Below are 21,304 nucleotides of genomic sequence, written 5' to 3'. Positions count from 1 at the left end.
CTGCCAGCAAATGGATATTTTAGCAGAAAAAAAGACTTAGCCTGAAAAGTTAAAATCAACACTGTTTTAAATGGCCTCTTTCTGTTTCACAAACAGAGCAATACTGTACATGTTTACTCAGAAGTAAGTCCTATTGTGTCCACTGGAACTTACTCTCAGGAAAGTGTGCATTAGTTTGCAGGCTGAGTTAGGCAAGAATTTGGCTGATTCTCATTTAACACCAAACATAAGTTTAATCTCATTTTTTGTACTTTCAGTCAAGCTCCATGTGAAAGACATTTCTCTTGTGCCATTTTCAAGTACAGTGTAAGAGTCAAGAAGTGATATGGCAGCAAATGTGTGTCGCTTTTATGCTATATTGAGCAAGCAATTCTTGCTTTTCCACAGAATAATTTCTCCACTCTTAGGAGTGCATTCTGAGCTATTTTATGCCTATCTGAATTGTTCCTGAAAGACTGATTACTTGCTAAAACATCCTGGGCAGTGCAAGGAAAATTGAACAGTTATCAGGTAGTTTGTTGTTCAGTCGTTAAGTCATGTCCGACTATTTGTGACCCCATGGACCATAGCACACCAGGCCTTCCTGTCCTCCGCTCTCTCCCGGAGTGTGCTCAAGTTCATATTCATTGCATCGGTGATGCTATCTAGCCATCTCATCCTCTGCCGTCCCCTTCTCCTTTTGCCTTCAATCTTTCCCAGCATCAGGGTCTTTTCCAGGGAGTTTTCTCTTCGCATTAGGTGGCCAAAATATTCGAAATTCTGCTTCAGTATCTGTCTTTACAATGAGCAGTCAGGGTTGATTTCCTTTAGGATTGACTGATTTGACCTCCTTGCAGTCCATGGGACTCGTAACAGTCTTCTCCAGCACCACAGTTCGAAAGCATCAATTCTATGGCGCTCAGCCTTCCTTATAGTCAAGCTCTCACAGCCATACGTTACTCCTGGGAAAACCATAGCTTTGATTATACGAACCTTTGTCGGCAAGGTGATGTCTCTGCTCCTTACTATGCTGTCTAGGTTTGCCCTAGCTTTTCTCCCAAGGAGCAAGCGTCTTTTAATTTCATGGCTACAGTCACCGTCTGCGGTGATCTTGGAGCCCAAGAAAATAAAATCTGTCACTGCTTCCATTTCTTCCCCTTCTGTATGCCAGGAAGTGATGGGGGCAGATGCCATGATCTTAGTGTTTTTAATGTTGAGTTTCAAACCACTTTTGCACTCTCCACTTTCACCCTCAACGAGAGGCTCTTTAGATCCTCTTCACTTTCTGCCATTAGGGTGGTATCGTCTGCGTATCTGAGGTTGTTGATAATTCTCCCGGCAATCTTAATTCCAACCTGTGATTCATCCAACCCGGCGTTTCTCATGATGTACTCTGCGTATAAGTTAAATAAGCAGGGTGATGATATACAGCCTTGTCGTACTCCTTTCCCGATTTTGAACCAATCGGTTGTTCCATGTCCGGTTCTTACTGTTGCTTCTTGACCCTCGTACAGGTTTCTCAGGAGACAGGTAAGGTGGTCTGGTACTCCCATCTCTTTCAGAATTTGCCAGAGTTTGTTGTGATCCACACAATCAAAGGCTTTAGCGTAGTCAGTGAAGCAGAAATAGAGGTTTTTTTCTCGAATTCTCTTGCTTTCTCCATGATCCAGCGAATGTTGGAGATGTGATCTCTAGTTCCTCTGCCTCTTTGAAACCCCGCTTGTACTTCCGGTAGTTCTCAGTTCACATACTGCTGAAGCCAAGCTTGCAGGATTTTGAGCATAACCTTGCTGGCATGTGAAATGAGTGCAATTGTATGGTAGTTTGAACACTCTCTGGCATTGCCCTTCGTTGGAATTGAAATGTAAACTGACCTTTTCCAGTCTTGTGGCCACTGTTGAGTGTTCCAAATTTGTTGGCATATTGAGCGCAGCACTTTAACGGCATCATATTTTAGGATTTAAATAGCTCAGCTGGAAGACTGTCATCTCCACTAGCTTTGTTGTTAGTAATGCTTCCTAAGGCCCACTTGACTTCACTCTCGAGGATGTCTGGCTCAAGTTCAGTGACCACACTATCATGGCTATCAGAGACATTAAGATCTTTCCTGTATAGTTCTTCTGTGTATTCTTGCCACCTCTTCTTAATCTCACCTGCATCTGTTAGGTCCCTGCCTTCTTTGTCCTTTATCATGTCTGTCTTTGCACAAAACGTTCCCTTGAGATCTCCAATTTTCTTGAAAAGATCTCTAGTCTTTCCCATTCTGTTGTTTTCCTCGATTTCTTTGCATTGTTCATTTAAGAAGGCCTTCTTGTCTCTCCTTGCTATTCTCTGGAACTCTGCATTCGGTTGGATATATCTTCCCCTTTCTCCCTTGCTTTTCGCTTCCCTTCTTTCCTCAGCTACTTGTAAAGCCTCGTCAGACAGCCACTTGGCTTTCTTGCATTTCTTTTTCTTTGGGATGGATTGAGTTGCTGCCTCCTAAACAACGTTATGGACCTCCATCCATAGTTCCTCAGGCACTCTGTCTATCAGGTCTAATCCCTTAAATCTATTCCTCACCTCCACTGTATATTTATAAGGGATATGATTTAGGTCATACCTGAATGGTTTAGTGGTTTTCCTTACCTTCTTCAATTTAAGCTGAAATTTTGCAACAAGGAGCTCATGATCTGAGCCACGGTCAGCTCCAGGTCTTGTTTTTACTGACTGTATAGAGCTTCTCCATCTTTGGCTGCAAAGGACACAATCTGATTTCGATATTGACCATCTGGTGATGTCCATGTATAGAGTCGCCTCTTGTGCTGTTGGAAAAGAGTGTTTGCTATGATCAGCGTGTTGTCTTGGCAAAACTCTATTAGCCTTTGTCCTGCTTCATTTTGTACACCAAGGCCATGCTTGCCTGTTATCCTGGTTATTTCTTGACTTTCTACTTTAGCATTCCAATCCCCTATGATGAAAAGGACATCTTTTTTTGGTGTTAGTTCTAGAAGGTGCTTTAGGTCTTCATAGAACCGATCAGCTTCAGCTTCTTCGGCCTCAGTGGTTGGGGCATAGACTTGAATTACTGTGATGTTGAGTGGTTTGCCTTGGATTCGTACTGAGATCATTCTATTGTTTTTGAGATTTTACCCCAGTACTGCTTTCCCCACCCTTTTATTGACTTCGAGTGCTACTCCATTTCTTCTAAGGGATTCTTGCCCACAGTAGTAAATATAATGGTCATCTGAATTAAATTCGCCCATGCTTGTCCATTTTAGTTCGCTGATTCCCAAGATGTCGATGTTCAATCTTGCCATCTCATGTTTGACCACCTCCAGCTTACCTAGATTCATTGATCTGACATTCCAGGTTCCTAAACAATATTGTTCTTTACAGCATCGGACTTTCTTTTCACCACCAGACACATCCACAGCTGAGTGTCCTTTCGACTTTGGCCCAGCCACTTCACTCTTTCTGGTGCTACTTGGAAATTCCCTCTGCTCTTCCCCAGTAGTATATTGGACACCTTCCGCCCTGAGGGGCTCATCTTCCGGCGTCATCTCTTTTAGCCTTGTGTTACGTTCCATGGGGTTTTCTTGGCAAGAATACTGGAGTGGGTTGCCATTTCCTTCTCCAGTGGACCACATTTTGTCGGAACTCTCCGCCATGACATAGCTTATGGCTTCACTGAGTTATGCAAGCCCCTTCGCCACAACAAGGCAGTGATCCATGAAGGCAGTTTATTACCTGGCAAAGCATAGGGCTGGTTTGGGGTGGACAGAGAGGAAACTGTTCACTCACTTCTCTTATCCTTAATCATCTTAAGGTGCAATCCTATGCATGTTTAGAGAGAAAAAAAGTCCTACAAATTCCCAGCATTCCCCAGGCAGCACTGTGCTGGGTAGGGAATGCTGGGAGTTGTAGGACTTTTTTTTCTGTCTAAACATGCGTAGGATTGCATCTTTATCCTCTTATTCTTACTATCCCTGGCATCTCCTGGTAGGGCAAGAAAAACTCCTGCTTGAAACCCTGGAGAGCTGCTGCCAGTCTGTGTTGACAATACTGGGCTAGATGGACCCATGGTCTGACTCAGTATAAGGCAGCTTCCTTTGTTCCTAATTCACTCTCTCAGCTGGATTCTCCTGCAGGGTGGGGAATATTAGGATCAAACTAGACATGACACAGGAGACCCATGATTAAGGTTTCCCATTGTTCTTGTAAGTTAAAAGTAGTCATAGGCATAATGGTTATGTCAACTGCACTGGCTCCAGTCTGTTTCTGGGCCCAATTCAAAGTGCTGGTTTTGAACTTTACTGCCCGGTACTTGGGGGACTACTTGTCTCCATATGTACCTACCTATAAAGTCTTCACTGGAAAGTCTCCTGTGGGTGCTCCTGTCATCTAAGATGAGGCAGGCAGTTACTAGTGAGAGGGCTTTCTTGATAGTGGCACCCCAACTGTGGAATGCTCTCCCCAGAGAAGGTCACTTGGCTCCTACCTTAGTGTCCTTTCAGTGCCAGGCAAACACCTTTTAATTTTCCATACCTTTTAGATGCAGTTTTAACTCCGTTGACTGTTTCATGCTGCTTTTATTATTTTGTGGCTTTCAATATTTACATTTTAATAGTTATATTTATTTATTTATTTCATTTCTATACCGCCCAATAGCCGAAGCTCTCTGGGCGGTTCACAAAAACTAAAACCAAAGAACACACAATAAAACAATTTAAAATATATAGAACATTAAAACCACAATATAACAATACAACCACAATAAAACCTAGCAGCAGTACAGGAGTTTAAAATACAGATTTAAAACAGCAAAGATAAAAATTTAGAAAGCTAAAATGCCTGGGAAAATAAAAAGGTCCTCACCTGGCGCCGAAAGGAGTACAATGTAGGAGTACAAAAATATTCTTTTTGTATAATTGAAGGGTGGTTTAAAAATTAAACAAATTAAGAAATTACATGGGGCCCCCAAACCAGTCCCAGATTGCTGAGCTGGGTGGGGGTTAATTCCCCCCACACTGTTTTCCTGATCTGAATTACACACACACACACACACACACACACTTCTATTTGTCATGTGGGTGATAACATGCAGGCAGTTTTGTGGTACCTGTATATTTTCCCTTGCAAGCCAAAGAGCAAGTTGGTGGGGAGGGGATGAATTTAGAATGGGAAAAAGGTATGAGGAAAAGGGTAAGTCCTTCTTCCCCCAGCATCATTTCCTGGATCCATTTCTTGGCCCCTAACTATTTTAAATCTACTGCTTCACGAAGGATGGCATACTGACCTTCTGTTTTCCTTTAACCTTTAGGACATTTTGTTCTCTTTCAGTGCCTCCGGTGGGCAGCAAATTATGTTTAGTGAAGCCTACAAGTGTTATATAAGTTCTTTGCAGAGGCAGTGTATGGCAGGCAACAGTCACGAATACTGCATTTTAGTAGTAAATAGAAAATGTTAAATTATAGAACTCTATTCTGAGTGTGATTTCTGAAAACAGAGCATCTAGAGAGCAACATTTAGAACTGTAACAATTATGGATTGATCTCACTATGTGTCCCTTATGCTCTCCCAAATACATTTAATTTAATTTCTCTTAACTTCACAGAAATCGAACTTTGCTAGAGTCTGATGGTAGAGAACAACGTTCCATTTCCTCATTTATTCTCATAAGAAATCTGTCATATAGGGTACTATTATTACAATGTAGAAATTGAACTTTAAACATAAAGGTATCATTTTGCCTGAATTCTTAGATTCAGGAAGCTAAATTCTCCAGCCAGAGGTTCCACATTTGGCACATTTTCTAGTCACCTGATGAATAGCAGTTGTACACATGCAGCCCTGACTATGCTGGGATCCTTATTCATTTGTTGGAGCTAAGTCCCAGAGGTTGTATTGGTTGTCTGTTATTTGTAGGCTGAGTATTGCTCCTCTGATAAGTTCAGTGGGTTTAGAACCCATACCTCAGCACCGGAGCATGTTACAGTTGCTACAAGGGTGCTGCCATAATGGTAACTCTCTGGCAAGTAATTCTTTGTCTCATCTGTTACGTGGAGAGTGAACTCCCCTGCACTCAACTCCATGTTCCCAGGGACTGCTTGGGGGTGGGTCAGTGGGAGGAATATGGGGACTCGTGATTTAATAAGGGAGCAGTCACATACTTGCAAACATTATAGCAGGGGAAGGGACCACTTGCTGTGGGCAGGCCCCATGGTGGCCCTCATGTATATTGCTGCCCTCAGTGTAACAATCTGTTCCACTTGGACTATAGTAGCCTCAGTGACAATAGGTTAATCTAGGTTATCTGTTTTGCTTCGCTGCCCGTTCTCTAATATCTCCACTAATGAGCAGTGAAATAATCTGTTCAAGCTGATTTGACTTTGCAATGATTTCTGAACTCAATTTTCCCTGCGGTTTCCAGTTCTGAAACATGGTGGGTGTCCATGAGTAACACCCCCTCCTGCCAGTGTCACACAGCTGACCTTGTGATCCCATGAGCATCATAAGATTGATTCAGAAGGAGCCGTGATAAAGCTACCTAGCTGTTCCTCAGCAAGTCTTGCAGCCTTGGTGCTTTTTCTGTTATCAGCTCATAACCTGACATATGAAACAACCAATATCCAACACATATATATCTCAAAGATTTAGGTGCTAGAGCTTTTGCTTGATGTGGAAATTTAAAAACGACCACATTTTTTAAAGAAAAAGGCAGTGATCTGATATATTTTAAAAATAAATAAATTATATAACAGTTCTGTTATTGCCTGAAGTGTTAAATTCTGCATGAAGAGGAATCCAGAACTTCAGTCAGCTTTCCACATAATACAGTTTTCTATTGGATTTATGGGGTAATGTCCAACATTGTCTGAACAGAGATCCGTTCACACAACAGGACTCCCCTTCTCTCTCTTCTCCCTTGCATACCCCAAATCTGCTCTGGAGGACCCATCAACCATCTGGAGCAGATTTGGGGGGGTGCCTGGGAGGCTGCAGAGGGGGGAGGCGAATGTAGTCTGCCAACATTGTCTATTCCACTAGTGGACAATGAATTTCACCCATGGGCATTTGACCAACACAACTTCTATAAGAATAGCAATTTCTTTATGATGCATATCAGAAGTTCAACCATCTTGCAGTTTCACAGATGCAGGTGTGTTTTTTTTTTAAATCCTGTTACATGACTTATTTTCAGGTGTTTAATTTGTAGAGGGAAATATATAGGTAAATCTAGTATTTATAAGAAATAATGGAATGGAATGAATAAATCCAGTAAATTATTTCAGGAAGTTTTTATTTATTTACTACACTTATATCTCACCTGCCTTTAGTTGATGTTTATCTGGATGTTCATAGTTTCTGTTCATCAACCCATGGCTACTCATAGCTTCACTACCAGAGCAAACCCTAAGTGACAAGTAAACACACCTGCTCCAGTGGGCTCCAGGTCTGAAATCTCTGGGAATAGTTGCTCTTGCCGTGAGTGGTGCCCCAAATGCTATAATAGGTATGTAGCTTGCTGCTTTGTTCATGGATCTCTGGATCAGAACCACATCTGTCATGCAGCACTTGTCCGTTCATGTGGAGTGCAGTACAGTGCAAGTGATCCACTTGTAAAAACTATGCACAGTTCACTCCTCCCTGGATCGGGGCCATTACCACTGCCTGCATTAATCTCTGTGCTCTTGTTTGGATTAGATAAAATATTGGGAAGCAATGCAAACTTTGGGCAGGTGTGTAGGTGTGGGGAGGGGAATGATTTGATTCTGTTGTTGGCATTTGTTCTCCGACATGATGTTCTGTTTCCTAGCAACTTGAACTAGATAGAAGGTACCTCTTCATCTTTAATAAGATAACAAAATAAAGACGGAAAAGGAGAAAAATAAATAAAATTTACCCTGGAATAGATTTCAGCTTGGTATAGTCTGCGCCAACAGATTCTATTAATTGCATTACCTGCATGTTGCTTTTGTAATAGCGGTGTTTTTGATGTAAAGTAATCGGGAGCACTGCCAGTTCTGTAGGTGGATGAGATTTGTGTGTTGCTTTTCTCATCAGTTTTAATAAGCGAAGTGGAATGCGGGCACTGAAATGGTGTACATGTGCTGGAAAAGATTGAAACGGTTTTAATTGGCGGGACTCAGTTGTAATATTTCTCATTCGAGAGGAGAGATGTGCAAAAGGTAAGCCCAGTGTACTTCTTCATGAGGAGAGAACAGGTAGAAAGGCAAGAAGACTTGTGGATCTCATCACAGAGAAGGGGAAGAAATAATCTGAAAAGAAAATCTCTTTTTAAAAGAGTGTGTGTGTGTTGGGGGGGACATTTTGTTTACATAAAGGTCAGGGGAGCTGCTTGAACTTGAATCAGACTAATGGTCCATTTAATTCAATACTGCTAAATTTAAGTCAGGGGTGGGCAACTTGTGGCCCTCCAAATGATGTTGGATTGCAACTCCCATCAGCCCTAGCCAACATAGCCAGTTGTGAGGGATGACAGGTATTGCAGCCCAACTACATTTGGAGGGCCACAAGTTGCCCTCTCCTGGCAGAAGTGAATGAGCTCAGCGAGTTTTCTAAACATATAAGTGTGATGCATACATTTTAAGGAAAGCATGTGAAGTCAAACATAGTTGGGTATCAGAATCATGATTGTCTGCCTCACCTCACCTTATCCCTGCATAGTAGTGTTTATTGGTGCCTATGTATGTGAGTATGATACCACCGAGTACTGACTTTATAACCTTCCCTTAACATGTGCATAGCTCTTCATGTCCTGCTTGTAGGTTTCTGTGAGCAGCTAGCTGGCCACTGTATGAACAGAATGCTGGACTTGATGGACCCTTCGTCTGATCCAGCATGGCTCTTCTTATGTTCTTACGTACTCTACAGTCATTGCTCAGCCCTGCTGCCTGAGAACTTTTTAACTGGGGATGTTGAGGCCTGAATTTGGGCTCTGATGCATGCAATGCATAAACCTGATGTTTTGGGGTTTTTTTTAAAGGAGGGCTAAAAAATGAAAATGTTGGAAAAAAATGAGAACCCATCGATTGCTCATTTTTGACCAGTAGTGAAGGTTATGTCACTATCACTATTTTGCACCTGTTGGCAAAAGCATGATTAATATTTGTAGAATGGTGTTTTTGAGCAGGGAGTATCAAAAATAATATGCATTCCCAGTGCTTGTTTATGCTTCAACAGAGTTAATGTAAAGCAGGGGTGGGAAACTTGTGGCCCTCTAGATGCTTGGGCCTAAAACTCCCGTGATTTTTCACCATTGGCCATGCTGGCTAGGGCTGACTGGAGCTGTAGGTCAAAACATCTGGAGGGCCGCAAGTGGCCACTGATGTAAAGCATCATCATCCAAAATAAAGCAGAGGAAGTCTGCAAAGGATGGTTTGGGAATGAGTGTTGAGTAAGTAGTGGCTAAAATAATCTCATATCAAGGTGTGAACGGAAACCACATTTGCATACAGGAACAAGAATGGCTCCCAGTCGGCTTGCTCAGCCCTTAAATTGAAGGATGGGGAGTGTTGTTACCAGAGCATGAATATTCACACATCTAAGATTGACTGCTGTAATGAGGTGGACATGGATCTGCCTTTGAAACAGCTGCTAGGTTGTTGTTTGATGTTGGGAACTTATCTCACCAGTACTGAAAGAACTTTACTGGCTTCTGGTTCATTTCAAGCACAATTCAAAGTGCTGCTGCTTACCTTTGAAGCCCTACATGACTTCGGACCCAGGTACCTGAAGAAACACCTGTACCTATACCGATATTTCATATACTGAGGTCCTCTTCAGAGTCTATCATTAGGTCTCCTGCCATCTGTGGTGACCAGAGAGAGAGAGAGAGAGTGCCTTCTTAGTGGTGTGCACTATTTGTGGAATTCCCTCCCCAGAGGGGCCCATTTGGAGCCAACAGTGTTATTTTTTCACCTCTAGGTAAATATGTTTTTATTTTTCCAGGCTTTAAAATGTCTTAATGCATTTTAATATGTTTATGTTTTACTTGTATTTTATCTTGTTTTTGTAAACTGTCCTGAAAATTCTGCTGAAAAGTGGTGCATAAGTGTTTTAATCCTGGTGCTCTGGTAATGCAGATAAAACTGATCCAAAAATGAGCAGATAGGACATGGAATGGAGAAGAAACAATATGTACTAAGTCATGAATGTATTATCATGAGAGATCTTCTAGTATCTATAGGCAACAAATTATCAGCCTGTGGATCATTAACAAAAATACCTGCCGTTGTTGTTGTTGTTCAGTCGTGTCCGACTCTTCGTGACCCCATGGAGCATAGCACGCCAGGCCGTCCTGTCCTCCGCTCTCTCCCGGAGTGTGCTCAAGTTCATATTCATTGCATCGGTGATGCTATCTAGCCATCTCATCCTCTGCTGTCCCCTTCTCCTTTTGCCTTCAATCTTTCCCAGCATCAGGGTCTTTTCCAGGCTGTTTTCTCTTTGCATTAGGTGGCCAAAATATTTGAGCTTCAGCTTCAGTATCTGTCCTTCCAATGAGCAGTCAGGGTTGATTTCCTTTAGGATGGACTGATTGGACCTCCTTGCAGTCCAGGGGACTCGTAAGAGGTTTCTCCAGCACCACAGTTCAAAAGCATCAATTCTTTGGCGCTCAGCCTTCTGCGGTGATCTTGGAGCCCAAGAGAATAAAATCTGTCACTGCTTCCATTTCTTCCCCTTCTATATACCAGGAAGTGATGGGGCCAGATGCCATGATCTTAGTGTTTTTAATGTTGAGTTTCAAACCAGCTTTTGCACTCTCTGCTTTCACCTTCAATGAGAGGCTCTTTAGATCCTCTTTGCTTTCTGCCATTAGGGTGGTATTGTCTGCATATCTGAGGTTTTTGATAATTCTCCTGGCAGTCTTAATTCCGACCTGTGATTCAACCAACCCGGCGTTTCTCATGATGTACTCTGCATATAAGTTAAATAAGCAGGGTGACGATATACAGCCTTGTTGTACTCCTTTCCCAATTTTGAACCAATCGGTTGTTCCATGTCTGGTTCTTACTGTTGCTTCTCGACCCTCGTACAGGTTTCTCAGGAGACAGGTAAGGTGGTCTGGTACTCCCATCTCTTTCAGAATTTGCCACAGTTTGTTGTGATCCACACAATCAAAGGCTTTAGCGTAGTCAGTGAAGCAGAAATAGATTTTTTTCTGGAATTCTCTTGCTTTCTCCATGATCCAGCGAATGTTGGCGATTTGATATCTAGTTCCTCTGCCTCTTCGAAACCCCGCTTGTACTTCCGGTAGTTCTCAGGGTCAAGAAGCAACAGTAAGAACCGAACATGGAACAACCGATTGGTTCAAAATTGGGAAAGGAGTACGACAAGGCTGTATATTGTCACCCTGCTTATTTAACTTATATGCAGAGTACATCATGAGAAACGCCGGGGTGGATGAATCACAGGTCGAAATTAAGATTGCCGGGAGAATTATCAACAACCTCAGATACGCAGACGATACCACCCTAATGGCAGATAGCGAAGAGGATCTAAAGAGCCTCTTGTTGAAGGTGAAAGTGGAGAGTGCAAAAGCTGGTTTGAAACTCATCATTAAAAAAACAAACATCATGGCATCTGGCCCCATCACTTCCTGGCATATAGCAGGGGAAGAAATAGAAGCAGTGACAGATTTTACTTTCTTGGGCTCCAAGATCACCGCAGACGGTGACTGTAGCCATGAAATTAAAAGACGCTTGCTCCTTGGGAGGAAAGCTATGGCAAACCTAGGCAGCATAGTAAGGAGCAGAGAGATCACCTTGCCAACAAAGGTTTGTATAACCAGAGCTATGGTTTTCCCAGTAGTAACATATGGCTGTGACAGCTGGACTCTAAGGAAGGCTGAGCACCAAAGAATTTATGCTTTCAAACTGTGGTGCTTAGGCATGGCAGAGAATTCTGCCACAGATCTCGAAATCTGTGGCAGAACGGAGGCCCCCATCCTTCCACCCTGTGAAAGCCCCGCGAAACAGAGCCTACCTGGCTGCGGCTGTGGCTTCGGCTCCGGCGGTGGCAGCGGTGGCTCTGGCTGCTGCCGGGCTGCTGCGGTCGCAAATGGCGGACATCGTGGTGGCCGCCGTTTGCGTCCCTGCACTGGCCCCGTGATAGGCTATGTAAATATTTATGTAGCCTATCACAGGCTACCATGGGGACGCAAATGTCGTCCCTTACTCAGGACGCCATTTGCATCTGCACCAGCCTGGCAGCGGCTGGAGGCCCCGCTACGGGTTGGCCCGGCCAGCAGCTCCGCAGCCTGGCCACAGAGCAGAGCCAGCCAGGCAGGATTCCAGTGGGGGAGGAACGGATCGCCTCCCCCCCCCCGTTGAGGACTCCGGGGGGAGGAATTGATCACCTCCCCCCACCTGCGGAACCTGGCGGAGCCAGGTAAGCGGGGTTTCGTACACCCCTAGTGGTGCTGGAGAATCTTACGAGTCCCCTGGACTACAAGGAGGTCAAATCAGTCAATTCTAAAGGAAATCAACCCTGACTGCTCATTGGAAGGACAGATACTGAAGCTGACGCTCAAATATTTTGGCCACCTAATGCGAAAACTCCCTGGAAAAGACCCTGATGCTGGGAAAGATTGAAGGCAAAAGGAGAAGGGGACGGCACAGGATGAGATGGCTAGATAGCATCACCGATGCAATGAATATGAACTTGAGCACACTCCGGGAGAGAGCGGAGGACAGGACGGCCTGGCGTGCTATGGTCCATGGGGTCACGAAGAGTCGGACATGACTTAACGATTGCACAACAACAATTCAGTTCCTGCTCCAAAATCAATTTCCCTTCAATTAATTATCCCCATTTAATTCAGTCTCCACATCATTACTCCCCCTCACATTAAATTCAAGATAAATAGGGTGTGTGTACATTGTGATTCCCTTCAGGTGGTAGAGGAAAGGGGGATTCTTACTGTGAGACAAGGGGATCTGTGGATGGCGGATCTCTCCCTTTTTAAACTAAATTAAGCCAGCTAAAAGAATGAAGACACTTGAGCTGCTGCTGTACCATGTTAACTTAAACCTCAAATGTCCCTGGGTAGGGAAATGACATTGTTTCCATTTCCCTTCCATTTGTTTTCTGTACAATTGTTTTCTGTACATCTGGAAATGAAACAGAAATGTCATTTCCCATAAAATTTGTGTTCCACGGCAGCAGCTCAACTGTTGGCTTGCATTTGGTTGTCTTAATTAAGAAAGAAAACCAATTCAGCAGCCATGGAGTATATGGAAACTTAATGCCATCCAAGGCAAAACTGGACAGCCCAGTAGAAAAAAGGGCAGCTGGCTGCCCTAGCATGGATCTGTAGGATCCTATGCTCTCTTGTTCCCTTGACATGCCCAACACAAGGGCCAGAAACTATGGGAGCTGGAATCGTTGATTTCTGTTTCACTGGTATCAATGGGAGAGAAACAAAGAAAAAACTTCTACATGGAGCGTGGGCGGCAGGAGGTAGGTAGAACCGCCCCCACGCAACTTCTGCCCTGGCCTGTACAAGCTCGCAGGGCTTTAGGAAATGGCGGTTTCTCCACTAGAGGTTCTCCCCATCTCTGTTTTACAGCATGAAAAACAGCACTTGCTACAGAGAGGGGCGTGCATCATGTGCCACGATTGTCTGCAGCGGGGGTCGGGGCAGTAGAACTGGAGTAAATGCCCCATGTAGATGGGGCCCTGGTAGAATTGCTCTGCCCATGTGTGAAGTTCCTTGAAATGTAATGTTCAGTGAGTTTACTTTAAATTGCTGTTAAACCATGGGTCATAGTATTGTATACATCTTATCCTCAGTTTCACTCCAGAAACCGCTCTACCTCCTCATGAGCATCTGACCACTTTGGACTGGCATGCCTAGTTTATCTAAGCTCAGGCCAGCTGCCAATCAAAGTGAAAAACAAATGGGTAGTGTTGTTGCTGTTGTTACCATCACTGGACATCAGTTGGATATTCTTCCTTGTCTTGGGCCATTTGCCTTCTCAATAAGTGGCAAGTACTGAAATTGCTACTGGTCTAGATCTACACTAGTGCTTTTTATCAGTACTGAAGTGCACTGCTAACTGTTGGGTCACATTACACATTCTGTGTACCACTTTTTGAGTGTTATTTCCTCCTTTTTATTCTGTATTATCCAGAATACTGCAGCAGATGTCATTGTGTGTGCTACGAGGTATAAATGTGCAAGAGGGAAATAGCGCCACCATGATGAGATTGTATCGATATGACACGATGTTTAGATCTGTCCTTGGGCAGCACTATCATGCAGGTATCCTGTTAGGTTAGGTGTGAATTCCTTAGTCATGGACTGTTTTGAAGAGGTGGGGAATAAAATATAGTAACCGTACAACAAGCTGTGTGTTTTATACTGCCTCACAGTTTGGGGAGGGGTGTCAGGAGCGCCCTAGCTGCCTCTTGCAGTCCCCTCCAATCGCCAACTCAGGACTCAGACGACAAGGATTCTTTCCAAGGCTTTATTCCTTTATGACTCTTTCAGATACTAATCACTGGTGACTAAGCAAGGAACAGCACTGGGGAAAGATAGCAGAGTAGCCTAAACTCTAGGTAAGGCAGTTGGTCCCCATTTGAAGGGGAACCACGAGAGGACTCTGAATTTATGGGATATGGAGAGATCCTCCCTCTTTCCCTTGGGTCCTTGGGACGCGACCGTTGTTTGAGTGCCAAACGAGCTCAATGCCTCCTTTCGGCGCCCTCCACCTGTCGTCGCTCCCTGCGTCTGCGCCGAGCGTCCAGCAAGCCCCCCTCCAGCGCTCTCTCATTGCCAGGGTCACTATCTATCCCAGAAATGCTGGCAGGATGAATCTCTGCCAGCTGCTGTGCTTGTGAGAGATGAGCAAGCGCCTCTTCCACAGATTGCTGTTCCTCCTCAGAATCAGAACTGCTCTGGGGCTCTATGGGCTCAGTTTCCACCCTGACATCATCCCCGCTCCCATGAGGCCCCCCCTCATGCTCCTCCCCTGAGGCCCCAGGTTTGTGGAGGTACAGCTGGTAGAAGTGCCTCAGCAGCAACGGAGCATGCACATTTTTCGTGGGTTCCCAGGATTGCTCATCTGGCCCGTACCCCTTCCAGTCCACCAGAAATTGCAGGCAGCCGCAAGAAAGGCGGGAGTCCAGAATCTCCGCGACTTCAAACTCCTCCTCCCCCTCCACCAGCACTGGCGGTGGGGGGGAGCTGGCCAAGCGATGAGGGTCGCCAGAAACCAGGGGGGACAGCAAGGACTGATGAAAAACAGGATGGATCTTCATGGGGGGGGAGAGCCAGGGGAAAAGCAACAGGGTTAATCTGGGCCGTAATCTGGAAAGGCCCCGTGCGGTGAGGCGCAAGCTCCTTTGCAAGCGAGTGAGAGGGGAGGTATTGGGTGGACAACCAAACCCAGTCCCCCAGTTGCAGAGATGGACCCAGCTGGCGCCACCAGTCCACAGAGGCCTTATAGGCTGTCTTGGCTTGCTCGAGGGAGTTCTGTAAGAGGTGGTGTACTGCTCGCAACTCCTCTAAAAACTCATGGGCTGCCGGCACCAAAGAGGGAGCTAGGGTGGACGGGAAAGCCTTGGGGTGGTAACCAAAATTGGCAAAAAATGGAGTTTGGTGGGTGGAAGCATGGCAGGCATTGTTATAAGCAAATTCTGCAAGAGGCAGCAAGGAAAACCGGTCATCTTGCTGGTAATTGACATAACAGCGCAAATATTGCTCCAGAGTCGCATTGGTGCACTCGGTCTGACCGTCGGTCTGTGGATGGTGGGCGGAGGAAAGACGGAGCGTCACATGGAGAAGCCCAAGTAGCTCCCTTCAGAAATGGGCAGTGAATTGGGCCCCCCTATCCAAAATGAGACCCTTGGGCCATCTGTGGAGCCGGAAAACATGTGCCAAAAAAAGCTCCGTCTCCCTGGCTGTGGGCAACCCAGAGCAGGGAATGAAATGGGCCATCTTAGAAAACAAATCCACCACCACCAGAATGGTGGTCTTACCGTGTGAGCGAGGCAAGTCAGTGATGAAGTCAAGGGAGAGCAGTTTCCAATGTCCTAAGGGGGTAGGCAAGGGGTGAAGCAAGCCTGTGGGCTTGCCTGAGGGGGCCTTCGCCCGCTGGCAGGTTGGGCAGGAGGCAACACAGGTCTTGACGTCCCGACACACACAAGGCCACCAAAACTCCCACGTCACTCTGTGCAGGGTCTTGACGATGCCAAAATGCCCAGTGGTGGGGGAGTCGTGTCACTGATGGAGGACCTTCTCGCGGAGGCGTCTAGAAGGCACATAGACCCGGCCGGAATGGTAAAGCAGGCCACCTCGCAAAGAGAAGGGGGTAGAGTGGGGGGGGGGCAGAGGCTAGCCCCAATTCCTCCACCTTTGTGCGGACAAAAGCATCCTGAGCCTCTTCAGAGTGAATAAGCTGCTCCCAAGAGTGAGGCACTGCTGCCGCCAGACTCTGGGGGGGAAGAATCAGAGGGGGGGGATTTCCCTCACCTCCCTGGCTGGAGGCTTAGAAGAAAGAGCATCTGCTTGTAGGCTGTCGAGGCCTTCACATGGCAAATCTTAAGGTGGAACCAGGGGGAAAAAAGCGACCACCTAATCTGCTGCTGGTTTAAGGCACAGGCTGCCTGAAGATGTTCCAGGTTGTGATGGTCAGTTCTAACTTCGACTGGGTGCTGTGCCCCCTCCATAAGATGATGCCAGGTCTCCAAAGCGGACTTGATGGCCAACAGTTCCTTCTCCCAGATGGTATAATTCCTCTCAGACGTGTTCAGCTTCCTCGAGTGGTAGGCACAGGGTTGCAAACCGCAGCCCACCAGATCTGGCTGAAAAAGCACCGCCCCCACCCCCCCACCGCAAAGTCAGAGGCATCAGTTTGCACTACAAAAGGCTTCCTCGGGGCAGGATGTAACAGGATCGGCTCAGAACTGAAAAGCTTCTTAAGTTCCTCAAAAGCCTGTTGGGCAGATGCCGTCCAATGAAAAGGAGATTTCTTGCCCTTAAGGAGGTCCGTGAGAGGAGATGTCAGCTGAGCAAAGCTGGGCAGGAACTTTCTGTAAAAATTTGCAAACCCCAGAAAACGTTGCAAGTCCTTCTTGGTGGATGCCAAGTCCATGGCAGCCTCCAGAGGCAGTAGGAGCAGAGGAAAAAAAAGAGGAACGGGGACCAAGCTGTCAGGAGCGCCCTAGCTGCCTCCAATAGTCAACTCAGGACTCAGACCACGAGGATTCTTTCCAAGGCTTGGGCTCAGGTTCCACCCTGACAAGGGGATGACAGGTGTTCATATGCTATGACCAGTCTGCATTAAGGACTTAATAGATCATGGATATTATTTGGAACTATCTCCCATTAATGTTAATGAGGGCCCAACTAAAGATTTAGCTAATTATGTATGGTGGAGCAATTCATGATAGTTTGATTTACCTTCATGGAAGTGTGTGCAGCCCCAATTCAGATCATGACCATGGCACTCCAGGAGGGGGGTTTAAAACTCCCCCCATTTCCCCACAAAACCCCCCCTTAAAAGAAGAAAAAATGTCTCAGTTGGAGTTTAGTAAGTATGTTTAGTTTTGGTCACCTGTGTAGGGATGTTTAGCAGTACTGCACTATTTTGGATAATAGTTTGCCAACTACTGTTAATGCTACAATGCTGATAATCTTTTATAGATGCTCTTGTGGATGACGCTGAGGTATATACAAATTAAGCCCTTTCAGACTGTGTCTGATGGAAGATAAATTTATCGTGACTGAACATATCTGTTAATGCCACATAAATGGAACATTCTGTATGAATAAGTACAGTTTGTGGGAGAAACAGAAACTTGAAAATACATTTTTGCTTAGCAATAAATATGGTGAACGTTGAATGTTTATATAGAATTGAACATTAGCTTTAAAAAGCCAGTTGGCGTTGTGCACTGAAAATGGTTTTGCGCTAATGTTAATAGATAACTCAGATTGCTGCTTGTGAGTGAAAGAAAAGACAGAGAAATAATTGACAATGAGATATTATTTTAAAGAGGGGAGAAATTGTGCCATTTTAGTGAAAAGCTTGAGTGTGTCTCCGTAACAAACATGTTTAAAGTGATGCAGGCCTGCTTGCTATGTCCATTTTTTAAACTGTCACAGTGGCTTGTCACTGCACATGAGAATAATATACATTATTGGAATTTCATGCATAGTATTTTCCTATTGCCTTGATTTGGATTTTTAAAAGAAACTTCCAACCCTTCTTTTGTATTAATTCTAAAATGGTTGAATAAATACCCTGTTCTATCCATCATTAAAGATCTTTATAATAGATGAAATATTTCCATGTAAAATCAAACCCTCAGTTTTCTGTTTGCTTCTGTTACATCTCTCCTTAAAAACTAGGTAAGAGTGATTTTGTTAAGTAAATTAATTTCTTACTTTGGACAGAGCTGAGTGAATCTTGAATAGAAAAAAGTTATCTTCCCTAAGGCAGCTGCCAAAAACTGTGCAAGGTTTCACTTTAAAAAAAAATTGCATCAGATACCAAGTCACTTTGCTAAATATTTTGTCACATACCAAATAGAAATTTGTGGGATAAGACACATTGCACAATTGGTATCAAACTGAATGCAGTGATAGCATCTATTCCATCTGTCAGAAATATATTGTAATAAGGATTGTTAGGGATGTTTTGGAATTCATCATGTAAGACATATTTTACTGAAACTGGCTCGTGCTGCAATCCTGTGCACATTTACTGGGAGTAAGCACCATTAAATATAGTGGAACTTATTTCTGAGTAAACATGCATAGGATTACCAACCATCTTAGTTTGTAGAAGGAGGCTAGACTTGATAATGACAATTTCAGAAAAAAATCTAGTGGTGAATAAGAGTTATGCCAAAGTATTATTTGAAGAATTGACTGTCATTTTACATGTATCTGCATATATATTTATATATTAATTTTCATGGTTTGATTTTGTTTCTCTTCATCCAGGAAACTTTGTGGTATTGTGGTCAACGTGCAGGACATCCATTTTTAAGTCGGTAACCAACCGGTTTATTAAGAACTTGGCCTGCTCTGGAATCTGTGCCAGCCTAGTCTGTGTGCCTTTTGACATTGTCCTCAGTGCCAGTCCACACTGCTGCTGGTGGATCTACACCATGGTCTTCTGCAAGATCATCAAGTTCTTGCACAAAGTCTTCTGCTCAGTGACGATCCTTAGCTTTCCTGCCATTGCTCTGGATAGGTAAGACAGTGAAGTTACCCATAGATTGTCTCTCACCTCTCATCTTTTGTAATTGAGATAGGTTTTTGATACAGGTTTTAGACTGATTACTAATAGTGGCTTGTTAAGGTGGTTCAGCTGCCCTCTATCTTCAGTCCTAAACATCTGCTTACTTATTTTCACTCAAAGCAACGTTTTAGCTTAGCAACCATTCGGTGAGATATATTATGCTGAAAGAGACCAACTTGTCTGAGATTGAAATGGCATATAGTGGATTGTTTAAGTTTAGGCAACTTAACCTGACCAACAATTTGTTTCTGAGGCCAACAATTAAATTCTTGAGTGACCTAATTGCTATGTATTAAATTTCTTTGTGTGCTCCTGCCTGCCATAGCTAGCGAGGGAGCTGGTTCCACCTCTTGTCAAGAGGAATGTCAGATTCCGACTATCTGTCTTACTCTCTTGGAATCCCCCTCACCATTTTAAATGTTAATCTGGTTACTGGGCAAAAGTTCCCTTCTGTAGACATGGCATGCTTTACCTTTTCCTGATTGGGTTTTCAATAGCCTTTCCTGACACTGCCTTTTTGACAACTTAGGTATCCATTGGTCCCCTTCACTAGGGAAGCTGACACTGTTTGCTAATAGTGGAACTTCCTCTGTAAAAAGGCAGGGCTTGTGTATCCAAATAGGTCAGTTCTCTCCTTACCATAGCAAGCCTTCTTTGTGACACCTAGGGGAAGCACACAGTTTGCGTGGACTTGCCACAGCCCAGGTAACGTGGTTGATTCCTTTCTGAAACTCCTCAAAGGAGCTTGAAACACAGGAGCTTTTGAAATATCATGAAATTGTATTTTATTTCGAAATAAAGTTAACAAAATAAAGGCAAGAAAAAGAAGAATGTGTATAACTATCTCAACATCATGAGGCAGTGTGAAAAGACTCTCTGCTTTAGGTGATGACCCCAGTAGAGCAGAGGTCCTAGCCAAAGAGCAGGATGGGGTCATGACAGTCAGTCAGATGATACAAACCAGGATCAAGCAAGACAAAGCCAGGTAAAGCAGGTCCAAGTTCCATTAAAGCAAAGTGGTCCAATTTGGCAAGGTGAAGTGTGGCACAGCATTACATTCAGGAAGGGCAGCTCCGTATGGAGCTTGAACTGGAGGAAACTTTGAATGTTGCTACAGCAACATCTTACTTTAATAGGGCTGCTGCTCAGTCTAGGAGGTTAGCTCTGCATCCCCCCACCCCGCATGTGGGAAAAGCCTCTTTAGGTAAAGGTGCCCTGCCAGTTTAGCAGCCGCTGGCTCCTTCAGTACGGGGGGGATGGTGGTTCCCTCTGGAGCTTCCAGGCTGGACTCTCCAGAGACAGGGGGCAGCCTCAGGCCAGAGAGCTGGCCAAATTAGGGTGCTTCCCTCTCACCCTCTGACTCTTCCTTCAACGCCATAGTCTTGTCCCCCAAGGAGGGAGAATCACTCAGACCCTGAGGTAATGACAGACGTTTGCTTAAGGAATCATGCATTTTTCTACTTTTTATCTTTTTAACCAGAAATAGTTTCTCTCTTTTATATTTAAATGCCCTGTGAACGCATTGCCTTTAAAATAAACCTGTTTTCTTTTTTAACTGTAATCCTGTGCTTTGAGTTTTTTCAAAGTCTTAAGTGCAATCTTTGGCAGAAAAGGTGGGATATAAATTAAATTAATTAATTAATAATTCAACCACATGCTTACCCATGTTACTGTTTCTCTACACTTACCCTACAAATACCCAGATGATTTAAAGATTCCTTTTATATAGGAGTCAGTGGAGGCTGGTAGCTCCGATTTCGGTGGGGCTATGGATCCATTCTGGGTTTCAGTCAGAACCAGCCAGGACTCTAAAGGAGCTATCCAAGGTGCTTAACCCTATCCCCCAAATAGGTTCAACACTTTGGATAGCTCCTTTAGAGTTCTGGCTGGTTCTGACTGAAACCCAGAATGGATTCACAGCCCCACTGAAATCGGAGCCATCAGCCTCTATTGATAGGAGTTAACATGTTTCTGATGGCTTGATCATCAGTCAGAGTGGTGCCAGCTATTACAACCATTTCTGGAAATTTTGTACCTGATTAGGGAAATTGGCCTGGGTGGGGGGT

The 21,304-nt window shown here is 44.4% G+C and overlaps 1 protein-coding gene across 1 annotated transcript in view; it reads left to right on the top strand.

Moving 5' to 3' along the window:
* GPR176 (G protein-coupled receptor 176) overlaps nucleotides 1-21,304 on the top strand; it is a 38,258-nt gene that overhangs the window by 11,824 nt on the left and 5,130 nt on the right. Inside the window, exon 2 of the mRNA XM_084845045.1 lies at nucleotides 18,938-19,190. Within this exon, the coding sequence (XP_084701171.1) occupies nucleotides 18,938-19,190 (253 nt within the window). The remainder of the gene's footprint in view (nucleotides 1-18,937; nucleotides 19,191-21,304) is intronic.

The sequence above is a fragment of the Heloderma suspectum genome, chromosome 1 (genome assembly GCF_057233095.1).
Source record: "Heloderma suspectum isolate Gila_16-S chromosome 1, 16-S_ref, whole genome shotgun sequence".
NCBI lineage: Eukaryota > Metazoa > Chordata > Lepidosauria > Squamata > Helodermatidae > Heloderma > Heloderma suspectum.
Note: the sequence above shows the minus strand (reverse complement) of the source record. Positions and strands in the feature narration are given on the sequence as shown.